The sequence below is a fragment of the Pangasianodon hypophthalmus genome, chromosome 11 (assembly GCF_027358585.1).
Source record: "Pangasianodon hypophthalmus isolate fPanHyp1 chromosome 11, fPanHyp1.pri, whole genome shotgun sequence".
Classification (NCBI taxonomy): domain Eukaryota; kingdom Metazoa; phylum Chordata; class Actinopteri; order Siluriformes; family Pangasiidae; genus Pangasianodon; species Pangasianodon hypophthalmus.
This window is the reverse complement of record NC_069720.1, coordinates 22,945,441-22,966,473: the sequence shown is the minus strand read 5'-3', so window position 1 is coordinate 22,966,473 and position 21,033 is coordinate 22,945,441. Positions and strand designations below refer to the sequence as shown.

Below are 21,033 nucleotides of genomic sequence, written 5' to 3'. Positions count from 1 at the left end.
TTAGTATAGACTATGAATGGCTTCATTAAATATAAAGCACAAAATGCAATTCTCAGGTCTCCCAGGACTGTGTCTAGTTAGGTGAAAGGTGTTGGCAATTCTGGGGGCCCACAGAACCATATTTCCGAAGGTATGTGGACACCTGACCATCACATCCATATGTGGTTCTTCCCCAAACTGTTACCACAAAGGTAGATGCACACAATTGTATAAAATGTCTCTGTACACTGTAGCATTACAATTTCCCTTCACTGGAACTAAGAGGCTCAAACCTGTTCCAGCATGACAATGCCCCTGTGCACAAAGCGAGCTCCATGAACACGTGGTGTGTGAAGGTTGGAGTGGAAGAACTCGAGTGTCCTGCACAGAGCCCTGACCTCAACCCCACTGAACACCTTTGGGATGAACTGGAACTGGAGACTCCTTACCCAACATCAGTGCCTGATCTCACTAATGCTCTTGTAGCTGAATGAACACAAATCCCCACAGCCACGCTCCAAACTCTAGTGGAAAGCCTTCCCAGAAGAGTGGAGGTTATGTTCAAAAAGCACATATGGGCAGGTGTTCACAAACAAGCATATTATAGGCTAACATTTGACATAGCAATGATATTATGTGCGTAAATGTGAATATTTCTGAAGATAGTTGGTGGTTTATAAAATGCAAAATCTAAAGAATGGAAAAATAACAAGATAACATTAGAAATTAGCTATTGGTGTAGTGCACATGCTGCATTGTAATCTATTAAATATGACGTGGGTCACATTTCTGCAGTGTGGATCTCACTAAAATTGTGATCCTGCTTATGGCTCTAGCTCTATGTATACGTAAAAATTGCCAAAAAAAAGTGCATAAGTGTGTGATTTGAGACACAGAGATATGAGTATGAGTATGAGCATGAGTAGCTGTTTGGGATTGGGACCTAGGCGCGGGAGAGACCTGTCCAATCAAGTCGCACTAACTTCCCGGCTGACCAATAGCAGCGCAGTGCGCACCGAGGCTGAGGTGACGGGATTCACTTCACTGAATCGATTCTTTCGAGCAAATTCCATTTAAATGAATCGAGGTATGTGATTTGTTGACTCAGAGTAAGCATCCAGAAACATTGTGTTGGCTACAGATTCTACTTTTACAGTAACCCACACTGGCTTACATGCTGAGTTAAATTTGAAAAATTTAAAATTAAATATAGATATTTGTTAGTGCTTAGGAATCGATTCTTTCAGACTCCTTGAAGATCCGGTTCTTTCTGGAGTCGACCATCACTGATCAGCTGCGAGGCTGCAAAGGAGACGGGGTTCAGAGAGATGTCACCAGCAGGTGATTGTCATGTCGTGACACTGATGCGCTCGCAGTAGTAAAGGGCCTTGCAGTGTCGCGTGCTCAGTAATGTTGTGCGTGGCTGCGTGTGCCGAGCTCGTGCGCGGGATTTGCGTGAGGAGGCTGCGGAGCGGCTGCGCACTGCAGACTGGGCCGGTGCACCGCGAGCTCCTAAAACCAACCTCACAATCCTGCCCTCTTCCTCTGCGCTTCCCCTGCAGCATCCCACCGGTATGTATAAATCATTCGACTGCAGTATGTAAGGGCATGTGTGCGTCTTGGGAAACGTGGATGACGTGATTTACAGAAGTAAAAAATAAATAAATAATAATTAGAAATAAGTAGCTTCTAGTTGTTTCTATTTTGGGCGCGTAACAATAACGTTATCACGATAACGCAGCGACCTGTAGCGTGAACATCACATCCTACTGAGATTAAAGCATGTCAAAGTCAGGCTTTTGTCCTGAGCCTGAGCTTTCCTGATGGAGCAGTGTGTACAGAGATGACCACAGTGCTGTGTTTACTCACACACACACGTGAGGCTGCAGGCGTCCACACTGCAGACCCTCTGAGACAGAGAGATAGATACTGAGACACTGAGAAGATCAGTATGGCTTCATCTGTGGTCAAATGTTACTGTGAGAACAGAATGTTCTGTCACACTCTTCTGCTCCATATGCATCCTGTTTGTCCACCAGTTTGTCTGTTAGAGTACACAAGGAGCTTCCTACCTAAACAACTGCATCAGCACCAAGGACTTCACTGCACATAGTGCGGTACAGACGCCTGCTGATCCCAAGCCACATTAGGGCTTAACGAGATTGTGCGATTAGAAGCACCTTGCTGTTTAATTCAACACAATGTAACACAGTGTTTGTGAAACATACTCGTACATGCATTCCACATCATCTGATTATTAGTGTGTGCAAGCACGTGCATGTGCATTTAAATTTAATAACAACATTTGAATCACCATGTTTGTATTTTAACATTACAATAAAATGTGTTGAGGTCGTGTGTGTGTGTGTGTGTGTGTGTGTGTGTGTGTGTGTGTGCATGGGCATTACTTCACGACACAGTGGATGTTGTGTACTGACCTGTCTGCTGCTACTTTTGTCAGATAACAGCATATTGATTCATTCCAGTTCACTTCATGGATCTTTCTACAGTTCATTCTTTCATCCGTCTCTTCCCACTGAGCTCTTTTTAGCTATGTCTATTTTAGGCCTTGTGCTGAGTCCCCATTTAAGGGACTGTATACACTTAATTATCTGGCACAGAAGCTCGTAAGCTTCTTATCAAGTTGGAGGGGGTTACAGAGCAGGATCTTCAGCCAATTAGAATCACAACGAAAAATGCCCTGTTTTTTTTTTTTTAACCCTCAGTTTTGCCTTTAGTTGATAAATTAGGGCCTCAACTCTGAAGTACTCAATATAGAGTTATTCATATGTAATTTTATAAGAAGTGTTTTGGAAGTAGTGGCAATATTTTTGGGCCCAAATGCAATTGGATTAATTTTTTAACTAAATATCACTGAAAATTAAATAGTGATTATGCATATTCCAGCTAATCTGAGGTCTTACCAGTGTAGTAAGTACAGTCAAAAAAGAATTTAAAAAAAAAGAATAACACAATAAAATAAAATAAAATAAAAAGAATAAAACATGCAGTAAGTTATCTATTGAGCTTAAACATAAAAAAAGGTTTCAGATCTGAAGACTGAAATGGCCATTGCAAAAAACACTTGTTTTGTGTTTCTGAAACTATTTCTATGTTGACTGGATGTATGTTTGTTGTCAATACCTTTAGAATTAGGAATCAAGCTTTACTAAGTTATAACCTGCTGGCAGAGGCAATCAGATTTTGTGTCACTGTACTTTAAGGATGGTATGGAGTATCTCCAGTGGTATGGAGATTTTTGCTTAATGCAGTCCCCACAAACATGCTGATATTGTGCATAGTGCCAACTGAAATTCCAATGAGTGTTTGTCAGGTTCACTGCCAGTATGTATAATGTGGCCCTAAATAAAATTTTGATCTGAAGTGCCAAAAAAGAATAGAAATCAAAGAATAGAAATCAGAAAATACTGTACTACACTTAGACCAAGAATAAGAGCATTACCAAAATGATTTAATTATTTAGGCGAGTATTTAGGAGTGCTTTAGAAGTGTCTCAAGAAACAACACAATCACAGCTGGTTAAGGCATAATTTTGGATGAGCTACTTGTGGTCACTTGGCTGCGCTGTTCAATTGATCTGAAGAGTAAAACAGCATGATGTAATGTGTATTGTAAATACGAGTAAATACACATTTCAGTTATTGTGTTCTTCTCTTCTGAGCCAATTACCTCAAAGTTGTTATCATAACATACAGTATTTTTGGCATTAGCTGTTAGTTTCAAAAGGCCAACCTATGATAGCTCTGCTGCAGTTTAAAAATCATAGAATGAACAATTTCAGCCAACGAGTCCCCCGCCACCTCTGGCAAAACCAGTATGAATGGATTTTAATACAGCCAGCTGTTACACACGCAAGTAACTGAGTATTGTATTTGTTTGTGGCTTCTTGTGATTTTTTTTTTATTATTATTGTCTGCATCCAGCATTGTGATAGTACAATCATTCTGACTAATCAGATTGAAACCAAATTTACACTTTCTTTATACTGTCTTTTCTTTTTTCAACAACTCAGCTATAGGCTTTGTATTTGGGACTAGTGGAATTTGGGTTTGAATAAAATAAAATAAAAATAAAATAAAAACAAACAATTAAATCTCATCGTTTAAACTGGCTAAATCTCAAATGTAGTCCCTAAAATAATATAGACTAGCTGTAAATGGATGACAGAATTCAGCATCAGTGTGATTATTCATTGAGTATAGTCTACTACTTATGCACTTCTGTTGGCTGTGGTTGATTGATTTGCAACAGTGTACTGTCATATTTCAAGTCGTTACTCCTAGGATTAACTCCTGCTTCTTGCTAAACACACATTTTTGTAGTCTGAGATGGACTTTTAAGTGTATATTAAGACAGCTCCCAAACCTATAAGAACTTATTGTTAGTCTAGGGGACCACAACAGTCTTAAACTGTTGCTGGTGCCACTTTAATGGTGCAATCATGTATTGCATCAAATTGCAAATAACGCGCATACCATGTGTTACATCAAATAATAACTGCCCTATTGAACAGAAATTCAATGGTAACTGAATATCGATAGTGATAGGTAGATATCTTGGTCTGGAAACTCATGAATGAACACCCATTGCCAGGGGTGGACTGGGAACAAAAATATGCCTAGAATTTACATTAAAGTAGTCCCTTACATTTATCCAAAATAACACAACATATGGCAATATCACTGCACATTTTCCCCTCTGTTAGACTCTGCAAAGGCTTCCTCCCTGATTCATTTGTTTCAAGTATCACCTGCTTTCACATAAAAAAAACAGCAATCAAGTGATTGCTGGTGAAATCAATTATTAGGCTCACTATGGTGTACTTCAATCATTTCTTATGAATAAGCATTGACTTGATTGATGGTTATAAATTCCAACGGTTACATATTTAACTGTGGTTCTGTGACTGAGTGGAGAGCTGCCAGGGCCGGGCTCCTTTGGAACTAGTAGAGCTTTCTGCTTTGCTCATTTTCTTGCTGAGTACTCGTAGCAAGCTTGTCCCCTTTTGACTGTGACCTCGTGTGTAGCCTATAAAAGCCCCCTGCTACGTCACACGTCCTCTTTACCATTCATATCTTACTGAGGAGATGAGGAAGTGGATTCAAGACAAAACTATAGCACTCTAATCTAGAAGTCTGTGGGTGTTTTTTAAATCCCACACCTGCCCACTCCTGAAGGAATTCTGTCCAATCTCTTCTACATCTGCAGTTATTAGTTTCATTTGAACCTGATCATTATATTTTCTAATGAACCTAGTGGGCTGTTTGACAGAATATAAACAAATTAGTCATTTCGACGACAGCAGTGTTAACCAGGATAAAGGAGTTCTTAAGGATGATTGAACGAATGCTGTCATGCACTTCTGTGAGAGCACCCAGTATGTTCCTATGTAGATGAACGTAGCCATTTTTTTCCTGTGAGTTTCATGTCACCACCTTTTCCTTCCCACGTGAAAGTAAATACCTCCCACTCCTGTAACTTTTTGTCTCGGTCCCAATACACACCTCTCCTCTAATCCTTTGACCTTTGGCTAATTTTGCTATTGTTAAATCTGCATTGTCAGAGTACAGCCAACTAGTGGGCATGGCATAATAGACTGTCTCTATTTATATTTTCATATCTCTGTCATTTTGTCGCATCGTGATATGTGTGAAAAAATGCTATATCCGTGTGCTGTTATGAAGTATTTTGGGGAAAGATAGCTAACAGTGAGATGAAGAGTTCATGAAACATGGAGGTGTGTGAGCTCAGTAGTATTTTCTAACTGAAATGACATAAACATATAGTGGGTCTCTACCGTTACCAACTAACACCCTGTTAGTTCAGCTGGAGGTAAGTCATCAAAGAGCTAAAAGAAACTAGTCAGTAGATTGAGATCACAGAAAATATAGCTGCTGCTGACTATTACATTTGTATCACATTACGTTTCCCCTCTACGCCATATTAAGGACAACTTTCAGTTAAAGCAGCTGTAATGATGAAGCTACACAGCACAGAAGCAAAGTTAACTAAGGACCCTGGACTGACTACCTGCTGCACATAAGATGGAAGTGCAGAGACTTGTGAAATCTGGCATTAGCTTGACCCCAGAATCAGAGGAGGGAGCAAAGGAGATATGTTACATACCACATTATTTGGTACAACACAACAACATGTACTGTACAGTAATTGACTGCTTATTCCAGTTCTTGGGCCAATGGCTCAGTAAGTTCCTACTTCCAGGCTTTGAGCCCCTCCTTTCATGGAGTTCTGTTACACTTCAGGCGGTATCCAGTGGGGACATAAAGGGAATGTTCCATCAAATTTATCTCCCGCCTGAAGACTGACCTCTCCAGCAACACAGCCAGTGAGTTGTGGCTGTCACAGAACAAGACAGATTCTCAGTAGTTGATTCTTGGCTCACACTTGCACTGTAAATCATACATCCTTCACTATTAACAGCGCACTGTCTGATATGATGATGTAAAATGTCAAACATATATTGAATGCTCGCCAGCCAATATCTGATTCCATATACGGAACTGTGGGACAAGAAGCAGAGCAAGGATTACATACTACTCCCAAATGCTGTACTGTAAGAATAGTGGGACGAGCAGGAGGGAGGTGCCAGGCTGTGAGGACGCACGCCTGGCACTGAGTTGACTAATGCCGACTGAAAAGGGAAGGAGTCACTGGTGGCTGACTGAAAATGGGAGGAGCTGCGGCTGCCGTCCGCCTGAAAACGGGAGGAGCCGTAGCCGTCTGCCAGGAGGCCCAGCTCCCGGCGTCGTGGAGATCACTTCCCGGCTGGCCGAGGACCAGATGACAGCGTGTCTGGGGACCAGGGAACCGCTTTTTTCTTTTTTCTCTCTCCTCTCTCTCTCCCTCTTACTGTCTCTACTGCTCCCTCCTTCTCTCTCCCCTCTTCCTCCTCTCGTCTCTCCTCTTGATCGCAGGATGTGGGGCCAGCCGGCCAAAGGACATAGCCAGAAGGGCAGCACCACTTCTCCCAAGAGGGGGGAAGGGGGTGTACGTCAGGCCAGAGGCCTGAATCTGCCTGCAGAGGAGTGTGACGAGCAGGAGGGAGGGGCCAGGCTGTGAGGACACACGCCTTGCACTGAGCTGGCTAATCAGTGGGAGAGAGGGATAAAGGAGTGGCTGGAAATGCTGAGGGGGAGAGAGAAAGATGCACCCGTGTTTTGTGTTTATGTTATTCATGATTAAACATTGCTATTAAGTTCACTTGGTTCCTGCCTCCTCCTTTGCTGGGAACTAGAACTCAAAGATCTTTCTAAAATAAATCTTCCTAGGTGCTACTCCGATAGTCATCAACTTCACATTTTTGTTATGCCTCAGAGCATGCCTATGGAACTGAATGGAGTCCAGCTTACTGATCTGCCACATGAGGAGTTAACACTACCCATAGGGAAAATATTCCTGCTGTTATATTCCATAACCGTCTTTCTCTGGATTAAGTCTGACTCCTGCAGGAAGTCCAGGAACATACCTCTCATTATGCTATATTATCTAGTTCTGCAATTAATACAATTCTTGATGCTGTTTAAAAAAAAAAAAAATTATGCTGCAAGGCAGGAGCTAGACAAAGAGTTCACCCTTAAGGAAATTGAGTCCTTCCTCAGTGGGTAAGCCATGGGTCCTGATGCCTTTGGTGTGGAGTTTTATAAAGCTCACTCTGATATTATTGAATGCTTAGATGCTTAGGATGATAAATCACTCAACTGAAATTAGGACACTCCCTCAAAGTCTTCTAGTTCCAGTCCATAAAGTTTACTCAGCTGTGATCAAAAAGTGATTGTATAGGTTTTAGCCACCCAGCCGGGTAGTTATATTGCTTCTTTAATTTACTCTGATCAAACTGGATTTGTTCCAGACACTGAGAGGAGAGTGAAGTATTTTTGTCTACTTTTTTAAGTGGAAAATTTGATTTTTATGTACAGTCTTATACAGTCATTTTTGCTCATTCTATTGAAGGGTGCCAATAATTCTGTACTTTACTGTATGTTAGAAAAATTGTTTGACCAAATGGTGTTTTTAATATATAAACACACTCATAACCCACATTCGTTTTTAGAAGGTTACCCAGGGGTCATCTAAGGCTAGATTCAGACTGTTTGGAACTGAATATGTTGAAAAAAGCAAGATTTTTTTCAGCCCAATTATCAAAAATGTTTTTGCATATCATATTGTTTTATGAGATCTTTTAAATAGGAGTTGATACTTTAAACCACTCATGGGAATACTGTGGGCATTTCCTCATATAATTTCAGCCTCAGTCTGTGGCTAATGTTAAACACACAAACATACCCATGACACACACCAAGAATAACTAGTTACTGTGATCCTATCAGTTCAGGGCATGATGAAGTTTGAGCAGCATTTCTCTCTGATGTTTCTTCTCAGATTGTTTGATCAACAATCGATAGATCAGCAGACATCATGATGAAGAATCAGAGTATGACCTTCCTTCCTTTACGCGTCTGAAACGTGAGTGAGTGAGGTGAGGTCTGACCTTCTTGAATGTTTCTTGAAATGAAATGATGTGCTTCAGTCTCTCTACCTCTAATATTTTCTCAGTTCATTATTACTACAAGCTCTAGGAGTAACATTTCTTTGAGCAACGTTTCATGTTTTATTTCTGTTAATGTTTGCACCTCTTTGTTTAAGGTGGGCCATGCTCTGTCCAGAGCGTGGAGTGGTGGAGGAATGGCTCTCAGAATTCAAGGTGAGAACATGCCTGTGGTCTTCATTACAGCACAGGCCAAACACAACACTAACAACTAATTATGGGTAGAACAGTGAAGAATATCAATGTTCATAATGAATAAAATGTAACTTATTTATATAAAACTTATTACATAATGTATGCTCAACTGTATACATCCTAGGGCAAAATTCCTTTGAAAATTGCATTCAGATTTTGATTACATTAGGGGGAAAAAATACATAATACTAACATACAGTGTTTTAGTAAGGTGTTTCTCTGGAAAGCAACTGTATTCATTTAAAACATCTTCTCCTTAATTGCTGTTTTGATGATGGTGGTGGAGTGGGCTAAAACGTCTGTCCAAAAATTCCAAAAGGACTGAGATCTAGGCACTGCGAAGGCCATAGCGTATGATTTACATAATTGTCATACTCATTAAATTATTCAGTGAGCCCTTGTGTTCTGTGGATGGGGCGTGGTCATCCTGGAAGTGACCACTCCCATCAGTTTAGAAATAGTTCATCAAAGTCAAAAATGTGATCAGACAGAAAAACTTTGTATTGATTTGCAGTAACCCTTCCATCCAAAGTATTGCAGCAAAGAGACAGTGGACCTACTCACTGTAGGGGTCAAAGCATTCAGGCCTGTACCATTCTCTTGTTGTCTAGAATATGGCGAAGGATATGATAATAATGAGAGGTTTTATGCACTGCAACTTCCTATAATATCATCAATCTATAGTTGGTATATGATGGTCTGTGATGATGTATATCTGTCATCTGCAGAAGAGTTGCTCTTCTGTTTTTCCTTGCATATTACACTAATATTACACAAGCATCTGGGTTGTCGAATGTGTGCATTCAGCCACATTTTTTTCCCAGTCCTATTTACTGATGTCTTTACCATAGTATCTAAATGTGGATATCACTTTATGCACAGTATCAGTTGAAACAAAGCCAGTTGAGCAGTCTTTGTGACTGAAGCTCCTGCTGTCTGTACCACAAAAATGAACCCTCTTTCACAGTCACTTAGATCATTTCCTCTTGCGATCATGAGCCGTAGTATGTTACTTGCTTAATTGTCTGAAGCAATACACCTGTCTGGAGGCATCAGCATGTTTTCTTTATTCGGTTCCCTTTTCCTCCATAGACGTTACCTGATGATCTGATCCCTGGCTATACTTGCTGCCTGCGTCTGAAGAAAGGTCTGGTGCCTGCACTATATGCTGTCATACAGGAGCGGCCCAGCAGTGAGGTAAATCTCCTGATAACCAGGTTGTGGGATATAACCTTCTACTGTTTTGCTTAATTTGTTCAGCAGTAACTTACAATCAGAAATTTTATTCACCAAATGTACAGGTCCACTGGACTTGGCAAATTAGTACTCTAACATTCAATATTAATTCCATCATAAAATATGACTATACAAATCTAACCAATACCTAACTAGTACTTTAGTATTACAATTATTAAACAAACTAATACCATGACTAGTGCAAAGTGAAATGTGGAAGGAATTTGAGTTATGGCACATTCTTAGTAAAAAGACTCATATTGCACATTAAAAATACTGTAATATTTAGCAAATATTCAAGTCAGGGGATGAAGAATACTCTGTGAGTCGCCCCAACAATACCGTAATAATAGTAATTCACAATCAGTGTCGTGTCAAGGGTGTCGGAATTGGTGGAAAATGTGAACACATACATCATACACCAGCTCAGACATATCAACTGTCATCATTCCCTAGCTTTAGGTATGAAAGAAGTCTGACTACAAGGTGACAAGCAAGAACAACAGCCAATCAGGGGAGGGGGGCTGAGAAAGAGTAAGACAGTGACAGAGTGACTGAGTCCAATATAATCAAATAAGATCAAAATTGATCTGGCCATGATGGAGTTTTAACTATATACTGGTAAGGCTTAACTTATTGGCAGTCAAATTTGTTAGCATACTAGTGAACCATCTTATGTTCTTCAGCAAGCAGCTTGTAATTGCATTTTTCCACCAGAGAGGGCAACATTTCAAAATCTCTCTTCTACTGGAACTTTGGATTTTGCTGAAGATCCATTGAACTGAACAAGAACGCAGCTACACTGTGGATGCAAATTAAAAGCAAATAGTTTAAAATGGCCATTTTTTGCATTTTTTATTTGGTGGTTATTTCTATGGAAGTTTGTGTTGGTTTATTTAATGGCACAATGTATTGTGCTGTATTGTGTATTGTGTGTTGTCATTTCCTTTAAGCGCAAAATGTCTGTGTTTGATTAAGCTGCTAGTGCATAGTGTACAGTATACAGTATATAGTAACACAATGGTGCATAGTGTGCTATGTGAGATGCATTTATTAAATGCATCAGTTTCAACAACCCATGGCCAGGAGTCCAAGAGAGCAAAACTGGCCATGCTCTCTTGGTGGGAGGGGTGGCAAACTCTCTCTCCCCTCTCAGTCACAGTGAAACTAGCCAATCATTGGCATCTATGAGGTTATGCATGCAGAAGTGGGCGGATAGCGGTTTCCTCTGAGTGTGTTATGCAGCCCCTGTGATGCAGCATGAGCAGCAGTTCGAAAAGATGCAGGTGGCTGGGTGCACGTGTCGCAGAGGAAGCATGTGATATCCTTCACCCTCTAGGGTTGATAGCTGTTATATGATGAGGAAGACCAAACTAGTGGATGCAAATTGGACAAGACCAAATTAGGGAGAAAATCAGGGGGAAAATTCATCTGCTTTAATACTAGTTCCTAAAATTCTTATGGTGTTTGTTCAATAGTGTGCATTTCTCGACAGCTTTTGGCTCCAGTGTGTCATCAGCTGTTTGAACTGTACCGGAGCACAGAGGTGGGACTACGCCGCTTCACACTGCAGTTCCTGCCGGAGCTGATCTGGGTGTACCTACACCACACTGCCAGCAGAGAGCGCCACCGCAACGGCTGTGTAGAGGCTCTATTGCTGGGAATTTATAACCTGGTGAGACAACTAAAGCACGTGTCTGTGAAAGGCTCAAATGATCCCCAACTGACTTCTCATCTTCTCCTCTTTTATTTTTGTAGGAGATTGTGGACAGTAAGGGAAACAGCAAGCTTTTGTCCTTCACCATACCCTCTCTCTCTAAGCCTTCCATATACCATGAGGTCAGACATCACACCATTGTATTGTGAAGATGTGAAGTATGTGTATTTTAAATCTTACAATTAAAATGCTTTAATACTAAAAAGGATGAGCTCTGCAAGTGAACATGTCCATTGAGGCATTGTGAGTACTACATTAATACAGAATTAATACATCAGTGCTTGTAATTAAGCATATGGCAATGATGAAAGAACATTGCCTTTACAAGGTTGAAAAGTCACAATGCCTTTACAAAGATTAAGCATGCTTTCCGTGACCTTATCTCTTAATTATGTAGAGAATCATTTTCTTTCATATACTTTCTGAAAACCTTTGAGCTTCCACTTTGACTCATTTGGTTTCAGGCTGATGTACTCAGCATAGTTAGCCTCCTATAAACTTTACCCTTAAGCATTTTCAGAATACCATTGTAAGCAGTTGAGCTAATAATGACACGGAGAAGTGACCATTCTAAGTGCTCAAATGTTCAAAACTCAACATCAGCATCAATGTCTGATGTAATGGTCTAAAAAAAAATCAGTAACACAAAGTGATGAGATCTGACAAAGTGTGAAACTAAAAGCAAAAGAATATAAACACTTGAGGTTTCTTTGTAGTGTCATTTCTTATTTCAGTATGGTTTGTATCTGTAAAGCTATGCTGTGACAGTGTCTGTTGGTGAAAGCGCCATACAAATAAAACTGAATTGAATATAACACGTGTGATGTCACTAAAGGTGTTGCTCAGTATGCCATTGCTGTCTCTGTGGTGACCTGATCTATTTTGCTATTCACCTCTACACATGGATCTTAGTTAAAACATAGGCATTCCTGTCATGTCCTTTATATTATGTAGTATGTGCTGTGTATCTGTTGTAGCCCTCCAGTCTGGGCTCCATGGCTCTGACAGAGGGAGCGCTTAGCCAACATGACCTGATCAGAGTGGTATACAGTGGCCTGCTGCCCCAGAGAGAGACTTTTACTTCTCAAAACAGGTATCTTGTTGAATTTTATATATATATTTTCATTTAATTCAAACTGCCCTGTATGTAAAAAGGCTTGCTGGTGCTAGAGATCATATTTTCCTGAATGTTTCAGACCCTACGCACACCACACACCCCGTCTTACTGTATATAAAGCTTGAAATAAGAAACATTTTTTTTTAAAAATGTAAGGAGCGAAATATTTTGTGAATCAGCCCCAATAATAAAACGGCAGGTGTGTGACTATAATTTTAACAATTTACTCATTTTATAGACGGTTTTTATAGCCAGCTTTTTTAGACCAACTTTTCATTTTTTCCATAGTCTATATCTGACCATTTTCCTCCCACAGCACATCTTTCAGTTTTTTTAATTGAATTTGGGTCTCACAGGTTTCTTATTTTTCACTGCTCTAACATTGACGTCAGTACTCAGTACCTCCTGGTCAAAGAAGTTCACAAATCATAATTACTTTGCTTTCTGCTGGGATGATGATTGAGAATTAAAATAAAAAGGTTTTGTCAAATTATAGACCTATTTGGCATTTGCCTATACTTTTTTTGCATACTTTTCTTTTGTATGAACTTTTTATACCTCTGCCACTAGGTCTGTCAGTCTATCCGTCCATCCTTCTGAGATTCTCATTAGCTTGATATCTCAAGAATGATGAGTGGTTGAATGTTTGTGGGATTTATATGGAATTATCATTTTAACCATCAGAGGAACTGATTAGAATTTGGATCAGGATCAAGGTCACAGCAAGGTCAAATGTTTGGAATTGTTTTTCTTCAATAACGTCCTCCCTATTTGAAATATATTTTAAGTGTATTTGAAGCATACAAATTAGTAACAAGAAGAACTACACTTTTTTTTGTGATGCAAGCATCCCTACTGACAATGTTTGCATCTAATTCTAGTTGTTGGACAATGGCTTCTGTTTTTTTTTTGTTATTTAGTCCAGATATAGATTATCGGGAATGCAATTCAGCATGCAGTGTGACCAGAATGTGGGTTTGCATCCTTTTCACTTCATTCAGATAGGTTACTAGTAAATCAGGCAGCTTTTAGAAACTGCTAAATGTGTCCCAAAATCATATGGTCAATATAATAATATATGTAATATAATATGGGTGACTATAAAACAGCTTATCGTGTAAACTGAAGAGTGACTAATCCTCAGTTAGGGACATAGTAATAAAGTTTTTTTTTAATTTTTGGAATTTTTGGATGGGGTTGTGTCTGTGCTGTTGTAGGTTTGAAGTGCTGTCTTTCCTCATGCTCTGCTACAACTCTGCTGTGGTCTACATGCCAGCATCCTCCCATCAATCAGTCTGCAGAATGAGCTCGCGGTAATACTGTCCACTGTCCTGATCATCTTTTATTATTTATATCTTCCTCTTTTTTCTATTTCCTGACTGTCTCTCGCTAGCAGTAAAGGGCTTGTCAGGGAATAAATTAATGGACTATTGATTATGTTTAATGAGCAAAGGCCACAGTTACCTTAAATATGCATAAATAATCAAGACCTTAAAGATTCTATGCATAAATAAATAATAAATTATTTCCTAAATAAATAGTTTTAGTTAGGTACTATGTAGTTCCTGTACTTGCCCTTCTCTCGGACATGATGCCTTCCTTTTGGTTCTGTTTTTTGTGCTCAGATTGTGTGTATGTGGCTACCCACGTCAGCAGCAGAAGTTGTGGAAAGAATCATGCAACCGCGTGCGCCTGGATCCGGAGTTCATGGTGCAGATGCTGACTGCAGTTTATCATGCCATGTGAGTTTAATAAGCTGTATTCTACCAAGGTTTTAGTATTGTCCTCTGGCAGTGTTCATTTCACTTCCCTTAATAGGAAGGAAAAACTCTCTAGACTGTATTATTTTTATTATTATTATTTGGTTCAATTATTCAGAAACCATTCCTTATTCATAATTGCTGCTAGTTGAACAGGGCATAGCCTTTGTTTAAATCAGGGCAGTTGTGGCTTACTACTTAAGGCTTTGGGCAATTGATCAGAAGGTTGTGAGTTCAGGCCCTGGCTTCTGTGGGTATACACTGGCTGACTTCTGGCTGACTTCTGGCTGACTCTGTTCTCTCACCCCAGCTTCCTAACGAGCTGGGATATTTCACTGTACTGTACTTGTACATGTGCGGTATAAGTCAAGTAGCCTAGTAGATATAGACGTGTGCTTTTAGAACCACACTGCAATATACGTGACCAGACTATACACAGGACTTCATATAACAAAAAGTGGGGAAAACTACAGTAAAAAAAAACACACACACAAACAATACACTAAATACATTGGACATATTAAGAAATATAATATAGCTATTATGTGAAATGTGCTTTTTCATGAAAAGGTGGTGGAACCAGACTAGCAAGGCCAATAAGTGACCTTTCATATTACTCATATTTTCTGCTCAAAATTAGAGGGTGAACAAGGTCAAAGAACACAGAATTGTTTGATTTCTTGCATGTTTATTACTTAGAAAATGTGCTAATGCTGTGTGTGTGTCCTTTATTGCAGCTACAATGGCCAATGGGAACTCGGAAGAGAAGCTTTGGAGGACATCTTGTATAGAGCACAACTAGAGCTATATGCCAAGCCAATACTAGTAACAGCTTTTTTTCTGCCTTTAGTAAATAATAATATGACATAGTTTTATCATCCTCTTTTGAGTGAGTTTGATGTTTCTGACCACATGATGGCAGTAAAATATAAATTTGTTCATGTGTGATTTTTCACAAACTGCACATGAAAATATATTGCAAACATTGTAACCTTTCACAGCATAAGAACGCTATGTATATATTTCTGAATATTAAAAATAAAGCTTATGAATATGCACTTGTTTTAGGTAGCAAATGCTATGAGATGTTCCCTGCCAGCTCGACCGCCAGAGGGTGCACGGAATCTTCTGGAGGTTGAAGTTACGCCCACAAACAAACGCGTCTCTCAGACGGCTATCACTGCTGCATCCATCCGCAGACTCCGCTGGAAACGAGAGGGTACAAACTCCCACACATACATTTACATATATGACAGTGAATACAGAACAGGAAAAGGTTGCATTGATATTCATCTCATTCTGTTCATTATTTGTATTTGTCTCTCTGTTGATTTAAATTTTTTTTCTCTGTTTGTCTGATGAAATCATAGTATTACAATGTATTACAAGCCTGTAGTGTGTTTTCCAAGTATATAAATTCAGTTTGTCGCCAGACAAGGGCAGTCACTTTACTGTCGCAGATCTGCCTTTCTGTTTAGCGAGCGCTCACTGTCTTCATCTCAGGCTGTTTTGATTTCTCGACCTCGGCCGACTTCTATTCCTCCATTGCACCAAGTCAGTCCTCTCCCCTGAAAAAAACACCCAGCCTGGTGCCCCGTGGGTGGACAAAGAGCACCATCCAGCGAACTAGGAGAGGGGGTAGGCAGGGCTGAGGAAGTCTGAAACCAGTAGAAACTACCAGTTCTACCAGTTGTTGATTTATATTGAATGTAGAATGTGTTTACTGGTACGACCCTTAGACGGATCCCAAATCACTGAAATACCCTTTATGTGTTGCTGATCAAGCTATCTGAAGGTTTGTCACAAAGCAAGCATAATAAATTTGTTTCCTTTTTCAAAGAGACTGACGTAGACTGACATGACCTAACAATCAACAACATTTCAACGATATTTTAAGGTTAATTGAATTTGGAACTTACTTAATTTTGTAACCTTTAAAAGTTGAACAGTGACAGCTTAATGGGATAACCATTATGCCAAATGTGAGTCAAACCCAAAGTTAGCTTGACAAGCCAGAGCTCGTGTAGTAATGCACAGTGCTAGAATCTGAATGTTACCCAGACTTGTAGAAGTAATTCATCTGTTGATCCGGCTTACTAATTCTCCAGTGGTTTTTGAACTCCATCTACCACATCGGTAGCATAAGGGAGATTAACAGACGAAAAGTTCATTATTTTTCAATATACTGAGGAGAGAAAAACTGTTTACTCAAATCTCACTTAGAATGAAAGTCTAAGGGTAGTTGTTGGGGCAGTCAGTAAACATTTATGAGAAATATACAGTACTGTGCAAAAGTCTTAGGCACCCTAGATTCTTTTAGTACAAACTTTGTTATAGATTTTTATTTTATGACTTCTACATTATCGAGTCAGTACAAAAACATATTAGATTTCCAAACATTAGTTTTCCAGCACAAAATTAAATGTTACAGAAAAATGTCAGTAAAGAAAGCAGAATATTACGCAAGAGACCACTTTTAAGACAAAAAAAAACATAATGAAGGCTGCTGGGTTTTGCTGCAAAAATAAGAAGGGTAATAAGTGTGACAGTCAAAGTCTCCAGAAGAACTGTGGCTGCTTCTGCAAGATGCTCAGTAAAACTTACAGCTCATTTCTTTATAAAACTGCACAAATTGTACCTGAGGCTACTATTTTTTTTTTTTTTGAAGCAAAGGGTCATCCCACCAAATATTGACTTTGTTTCATTTATGACTGTTTACTGCTCTTTATAGTATTTTTTTTTTATCTAAAAAGATTTAATTTAATTATTTTTTGAAGGCATCGTTGCTCTACAGCATTTCTTTGCATGGGCCTAAGACTTTTGCACAGTACTGTATATACTGTATGTTTTAATACCATATTTTTTTCTGGAATATTTTAGAAATTTCCCCACAAAAGTCCACAATAAATCCCACAGAGCTGAAAATGACTAAACAATTAAAGGGCACCTTCTTGCATGGTGTGCACTAAATCAGTCATTGTTGTTTATCGGCTACCATAAACACAGACTGCCAGTTTGTCCTTTCATAGCATGCAATTTTTTGTTGAACTAATTGAATGGCTAGTCTTTTTTGTCTTATTTTGTGGATTCGTTTTGGATTACTTTTTTTTCTCCCCGTCATTAATTTGAAACTGTGTTTTGCAAATTTCATTAAATTTAAATACGTAATTCAAGCGATGTAATTGCAGTAACTCATCAGCAATTATATGACTTGGAGCCTATCAATCAAGATTCATATTGTAAGTGTACAAGAACTATCATAAGATATTGTTCTATCTTTCTGAATTAACTGGATTATCATGAATACCACAACTGGGTCCCTGGTGGTCTAACGGCTCAGGATCCCTCGCTCTCACTGCCACAGCCCGGGTTTGATTCTCAGGCAGGGAACCAACTCAGCCAGTGGGAGTGTACTCTCAGTGTCGTTCCCAAGCCCGGATAAAATGAGAGAGTTGCGTGAGGAAGGGCATCCGGCATAAAACCTGTGCCAAATCAAAACATGCGGACCAATGAGCTGCTGAAAGGACAACAATGACATCATGAATACCACATTTCTTATGGAAATGCTCCTGCAAACCATTTACTATTTCACATTCCAAAGCATTCACAGGTTGCAGTCTCTTACCATGGCGCTACACAATATACCAAAGTGGTACTATTTATAACACACAGTTTAGTACAGGAGTATATGGTTTGAGGTGGAATTGACTATTAGTCTGCTAAATTATAACTCATGAATTGTAACTGCTGAGAAATTTTCCGATGTATTTTCCAGTTTTCAGAAAAAAGGCTGCAGAATGTGGCTGGTTGTTTTGTAATAATTACACAATTTTCTTCTTTTCTCTCATGCCCTGTAAACACTAAGCAAACACACCTACAATCGTTTTAACATAAAGTCATCCCTGATTGATTAACATGAGTTTTTTAGCTAATGTGAGTTATCCAATCAGGGGTTGGTTTAGTATTCGTTTGGATGACCTCTTGTACAACATAATATATTTCAACATCATAATATTTCATAAATAGTGTCCCAACTGGTGATCTCACAAGGTTAATATCATACAGTGTATACCTGGAATTACTTTTTACTGTATTGCTCCAAGGCAGCGTGGTGGTGCAGCGGGTAGCATTGCTGGTTCTGTTGTTTTCTCCAAAAAAAAGGTGGACTGGCTACTGTAAATTGCCACCTAGGTGTGAATATGTCCCACCTTGTGCCCAGTCAGTACCTTTGTGGTTAGAGAGTGTAACATTTATTGATGGCTTCCAACAACTTACGCTTCCATTATAAATGACTTTCAGGTCAAGAGGTTTTTCCAATGAGTCAGTCCACGGTATTCACACATATGCTGCCGATATGATGGATCGAGATTAAGTTTAAAATATTAAAGGAGTATATGTTTAAATGTCTCTTACCTTTCTTATTCTTTGACTGTCTGCGCTCAAGATGCAGATGGTGGGAGCTGTGGTGAGGACTCATTTGACCCAGATGAGGGCTTTTCCTCCGGGGCCTCCAGCAGTAGCCAGCCCAGCAGTATGAAGAAGGACCGGGTTGCAGGAGTGCGTCTGTCCCGGGATCCAGCATTGTGGCAGAGAGAGAGCAAATCTGTCGAGACCAGAGCTGCTTTATGCACACACCACCAACACCACCAGTCGCCTCCTCCAGCTATCACGCTCCGCACTGCCGAGAGGAGCAGAAGCCCTAGCCCCAGCATGCCCAGGAGGTTCCTAGACCCGCATTACCTGCCCCCATTCACTGGTCCTCCAGCCAGAACTGCTAGCACATCTTCCAGTAAATCCCTGGACTGCACCGGTTTCAACGGCTCATCTGGGCCCACAGATAGCTTGTCATTTGGGAGCCTGAGTGCAGATAGGGCTCACTGTTTGTCAGCTATCAGCCTGCAGGAAATGCAACTAAGGCGGGCATCACGAAGCCAAGATCTGCTCTCGCCTGGAAGTCCATTTTCCTCTGCAAGCCCTCTGTCCAAACAGTCTCGCTCCTCCAGTTTTAATATGCAGATTATATCACAAGTGTAGACAAATCTCTGTGTGTCTTAGTGTGTGTGTGTGTGTGTCTGTGTGTGTGTGTGTGTTGACTGAAATATCGTGCATGTGTATGAGCATGTCTTTGTATATGTTAAATGGTTGTAGCATATGTGCGTATGAGAAAGTGTGTATGTGTGTGTGCGTGTGTGTGATTGTGCATGTTTATGTACATAAAGTGAATAATTTACAATTACACCATTATGCACTGGCAGTTTTGCAGAAGAAATAAGTGTTTTGCACCATACTTTCCCTTGTGGACATGTGATCCAGAGGTGCATATAATGTGCCATAACAAATGTAAAGAGGAATACCACTTCAAAATCCTGCTGTATCTTAACAATAGTCTCAAGAATTGACAATCACATGTCACATTAAATGATGAGTGGCCTGACAATGCATGATCCAAAGAATCAAATGTGTGAGACTCCAGGAGATATTAAAGAAGCTGCTTGAATTTCACTGCTGCAAATGGTATAGACTGAGCCCGCTTGTGTTGTCTGTGCTACTGATCTATCCAGTGCAACTGAAATGTGCAGAGCCTCAAAGAATCCATGGAAAAGCTACATTGTGTAATGAATGATATAGATTATATTCTTGGAAGCAAGTTTATATCTCAAAAATGTGTACATTTATGTAAATGAATATTGTAAGATAGGAAGAGTTATATGCTGTGACAATATCTCTATATTGCTTGTACAGCATTGAAGATTTATCTGTTCAATGGTGAATAAATACATTGTGACGATCACTGATTTTTTAAATGATTCATTAAAGACAGAAACATCAGAATGGGGGAAAATGTGATCTCAGCGACTGTGGCATTGTTGTAACTGTCCTATCAAGTATTAGTATGGTGTTCCTAATAATGTGCTGGGTGAGTGTATCTGATAAAATATCCGCAAATATGTCAATTGCTGAGATTGGTACCTTGTGAAGAGCTGTAATATATATATATATATATATATATATATATATATATATATATATATATAGGCAGGTCCGGAAGTATGTGGACAATGACAGAGTTTTTGTGATTTTGCCTTTATACACCACCACAATGGATTTGAAATAAACAATCAAGATTTGATCGAAGTGTAGAATTTCAGCTTTATTTTAAGAGGTTCCACAAAAATATGGCATTTACCATTTAGGAATTACAGCCATTTTCAAAGTACTTCCATTTTCAGGGGCTCAAAGGTATTTGGACAAAGTCACATAATTGTAAATATAACCATAATTTTAATACTTGGATCCTTTGCAGTCAATGACTGCCTGAAGTCTGGAGCCCATGTTCTCAAAACTCTAATTCTGCTTTGCCAGGCTTTCACTGCAGCCACCTTCAGTTGCTGCTTGTTTGTGGGTCTTTCTGCCTTCAGTCGTGTCTTCAGTAAGTGAAAAG

At 39.5% G+C, this 21,033-nt stretch overlaps 1 protein-coding gene across 2 annotated transcripts; it reads left to right on the top strand.

The window, feature by feature from the left end:
* Positions 1-85: 85 nt before the first annotated feature.
* On the top strand, positions 86-20,382 carry LOC113537221 (hyccin 2). Of its 2 annotated transcripts, none has more exons than XM_026931622.3 (12): positions 86-1,551; positions 8,401-8,484; positions 8,665-8,722; positions 9,854-9,958; positions 11,493-11,672; positions 11,756-11,836; positions 12,692-12,807; positions 14,049-14,144; positions 14,457-14,573; positions 15,329-15,416; positions 15,660-15,810; positions 19,036-20,382. In XM_026931622.3, exons 3-12 carry the CDS (start codon positions 8,672-8,674, stop codon positions 19,623-19,625), a joined length of 1,575 nt encoding a protein of 524 aa, XP_026787423.2. In that variant the 5' UTR covers positions 86-1,551; positions 8,401-8,484; positions 8,665-8,671; the 3' UTR covers positions 19,626-20,382. The 2 variants fall into 2 exon arrangements, with proteins under 2 accessions (XP_026787423.2, XP_026787418.2); XM_026931617.3 differs by having other exon boundaries at positions 8,401-8,497.
* Positions 20,383-21,033: the final 651 nt, after the last annotated feature.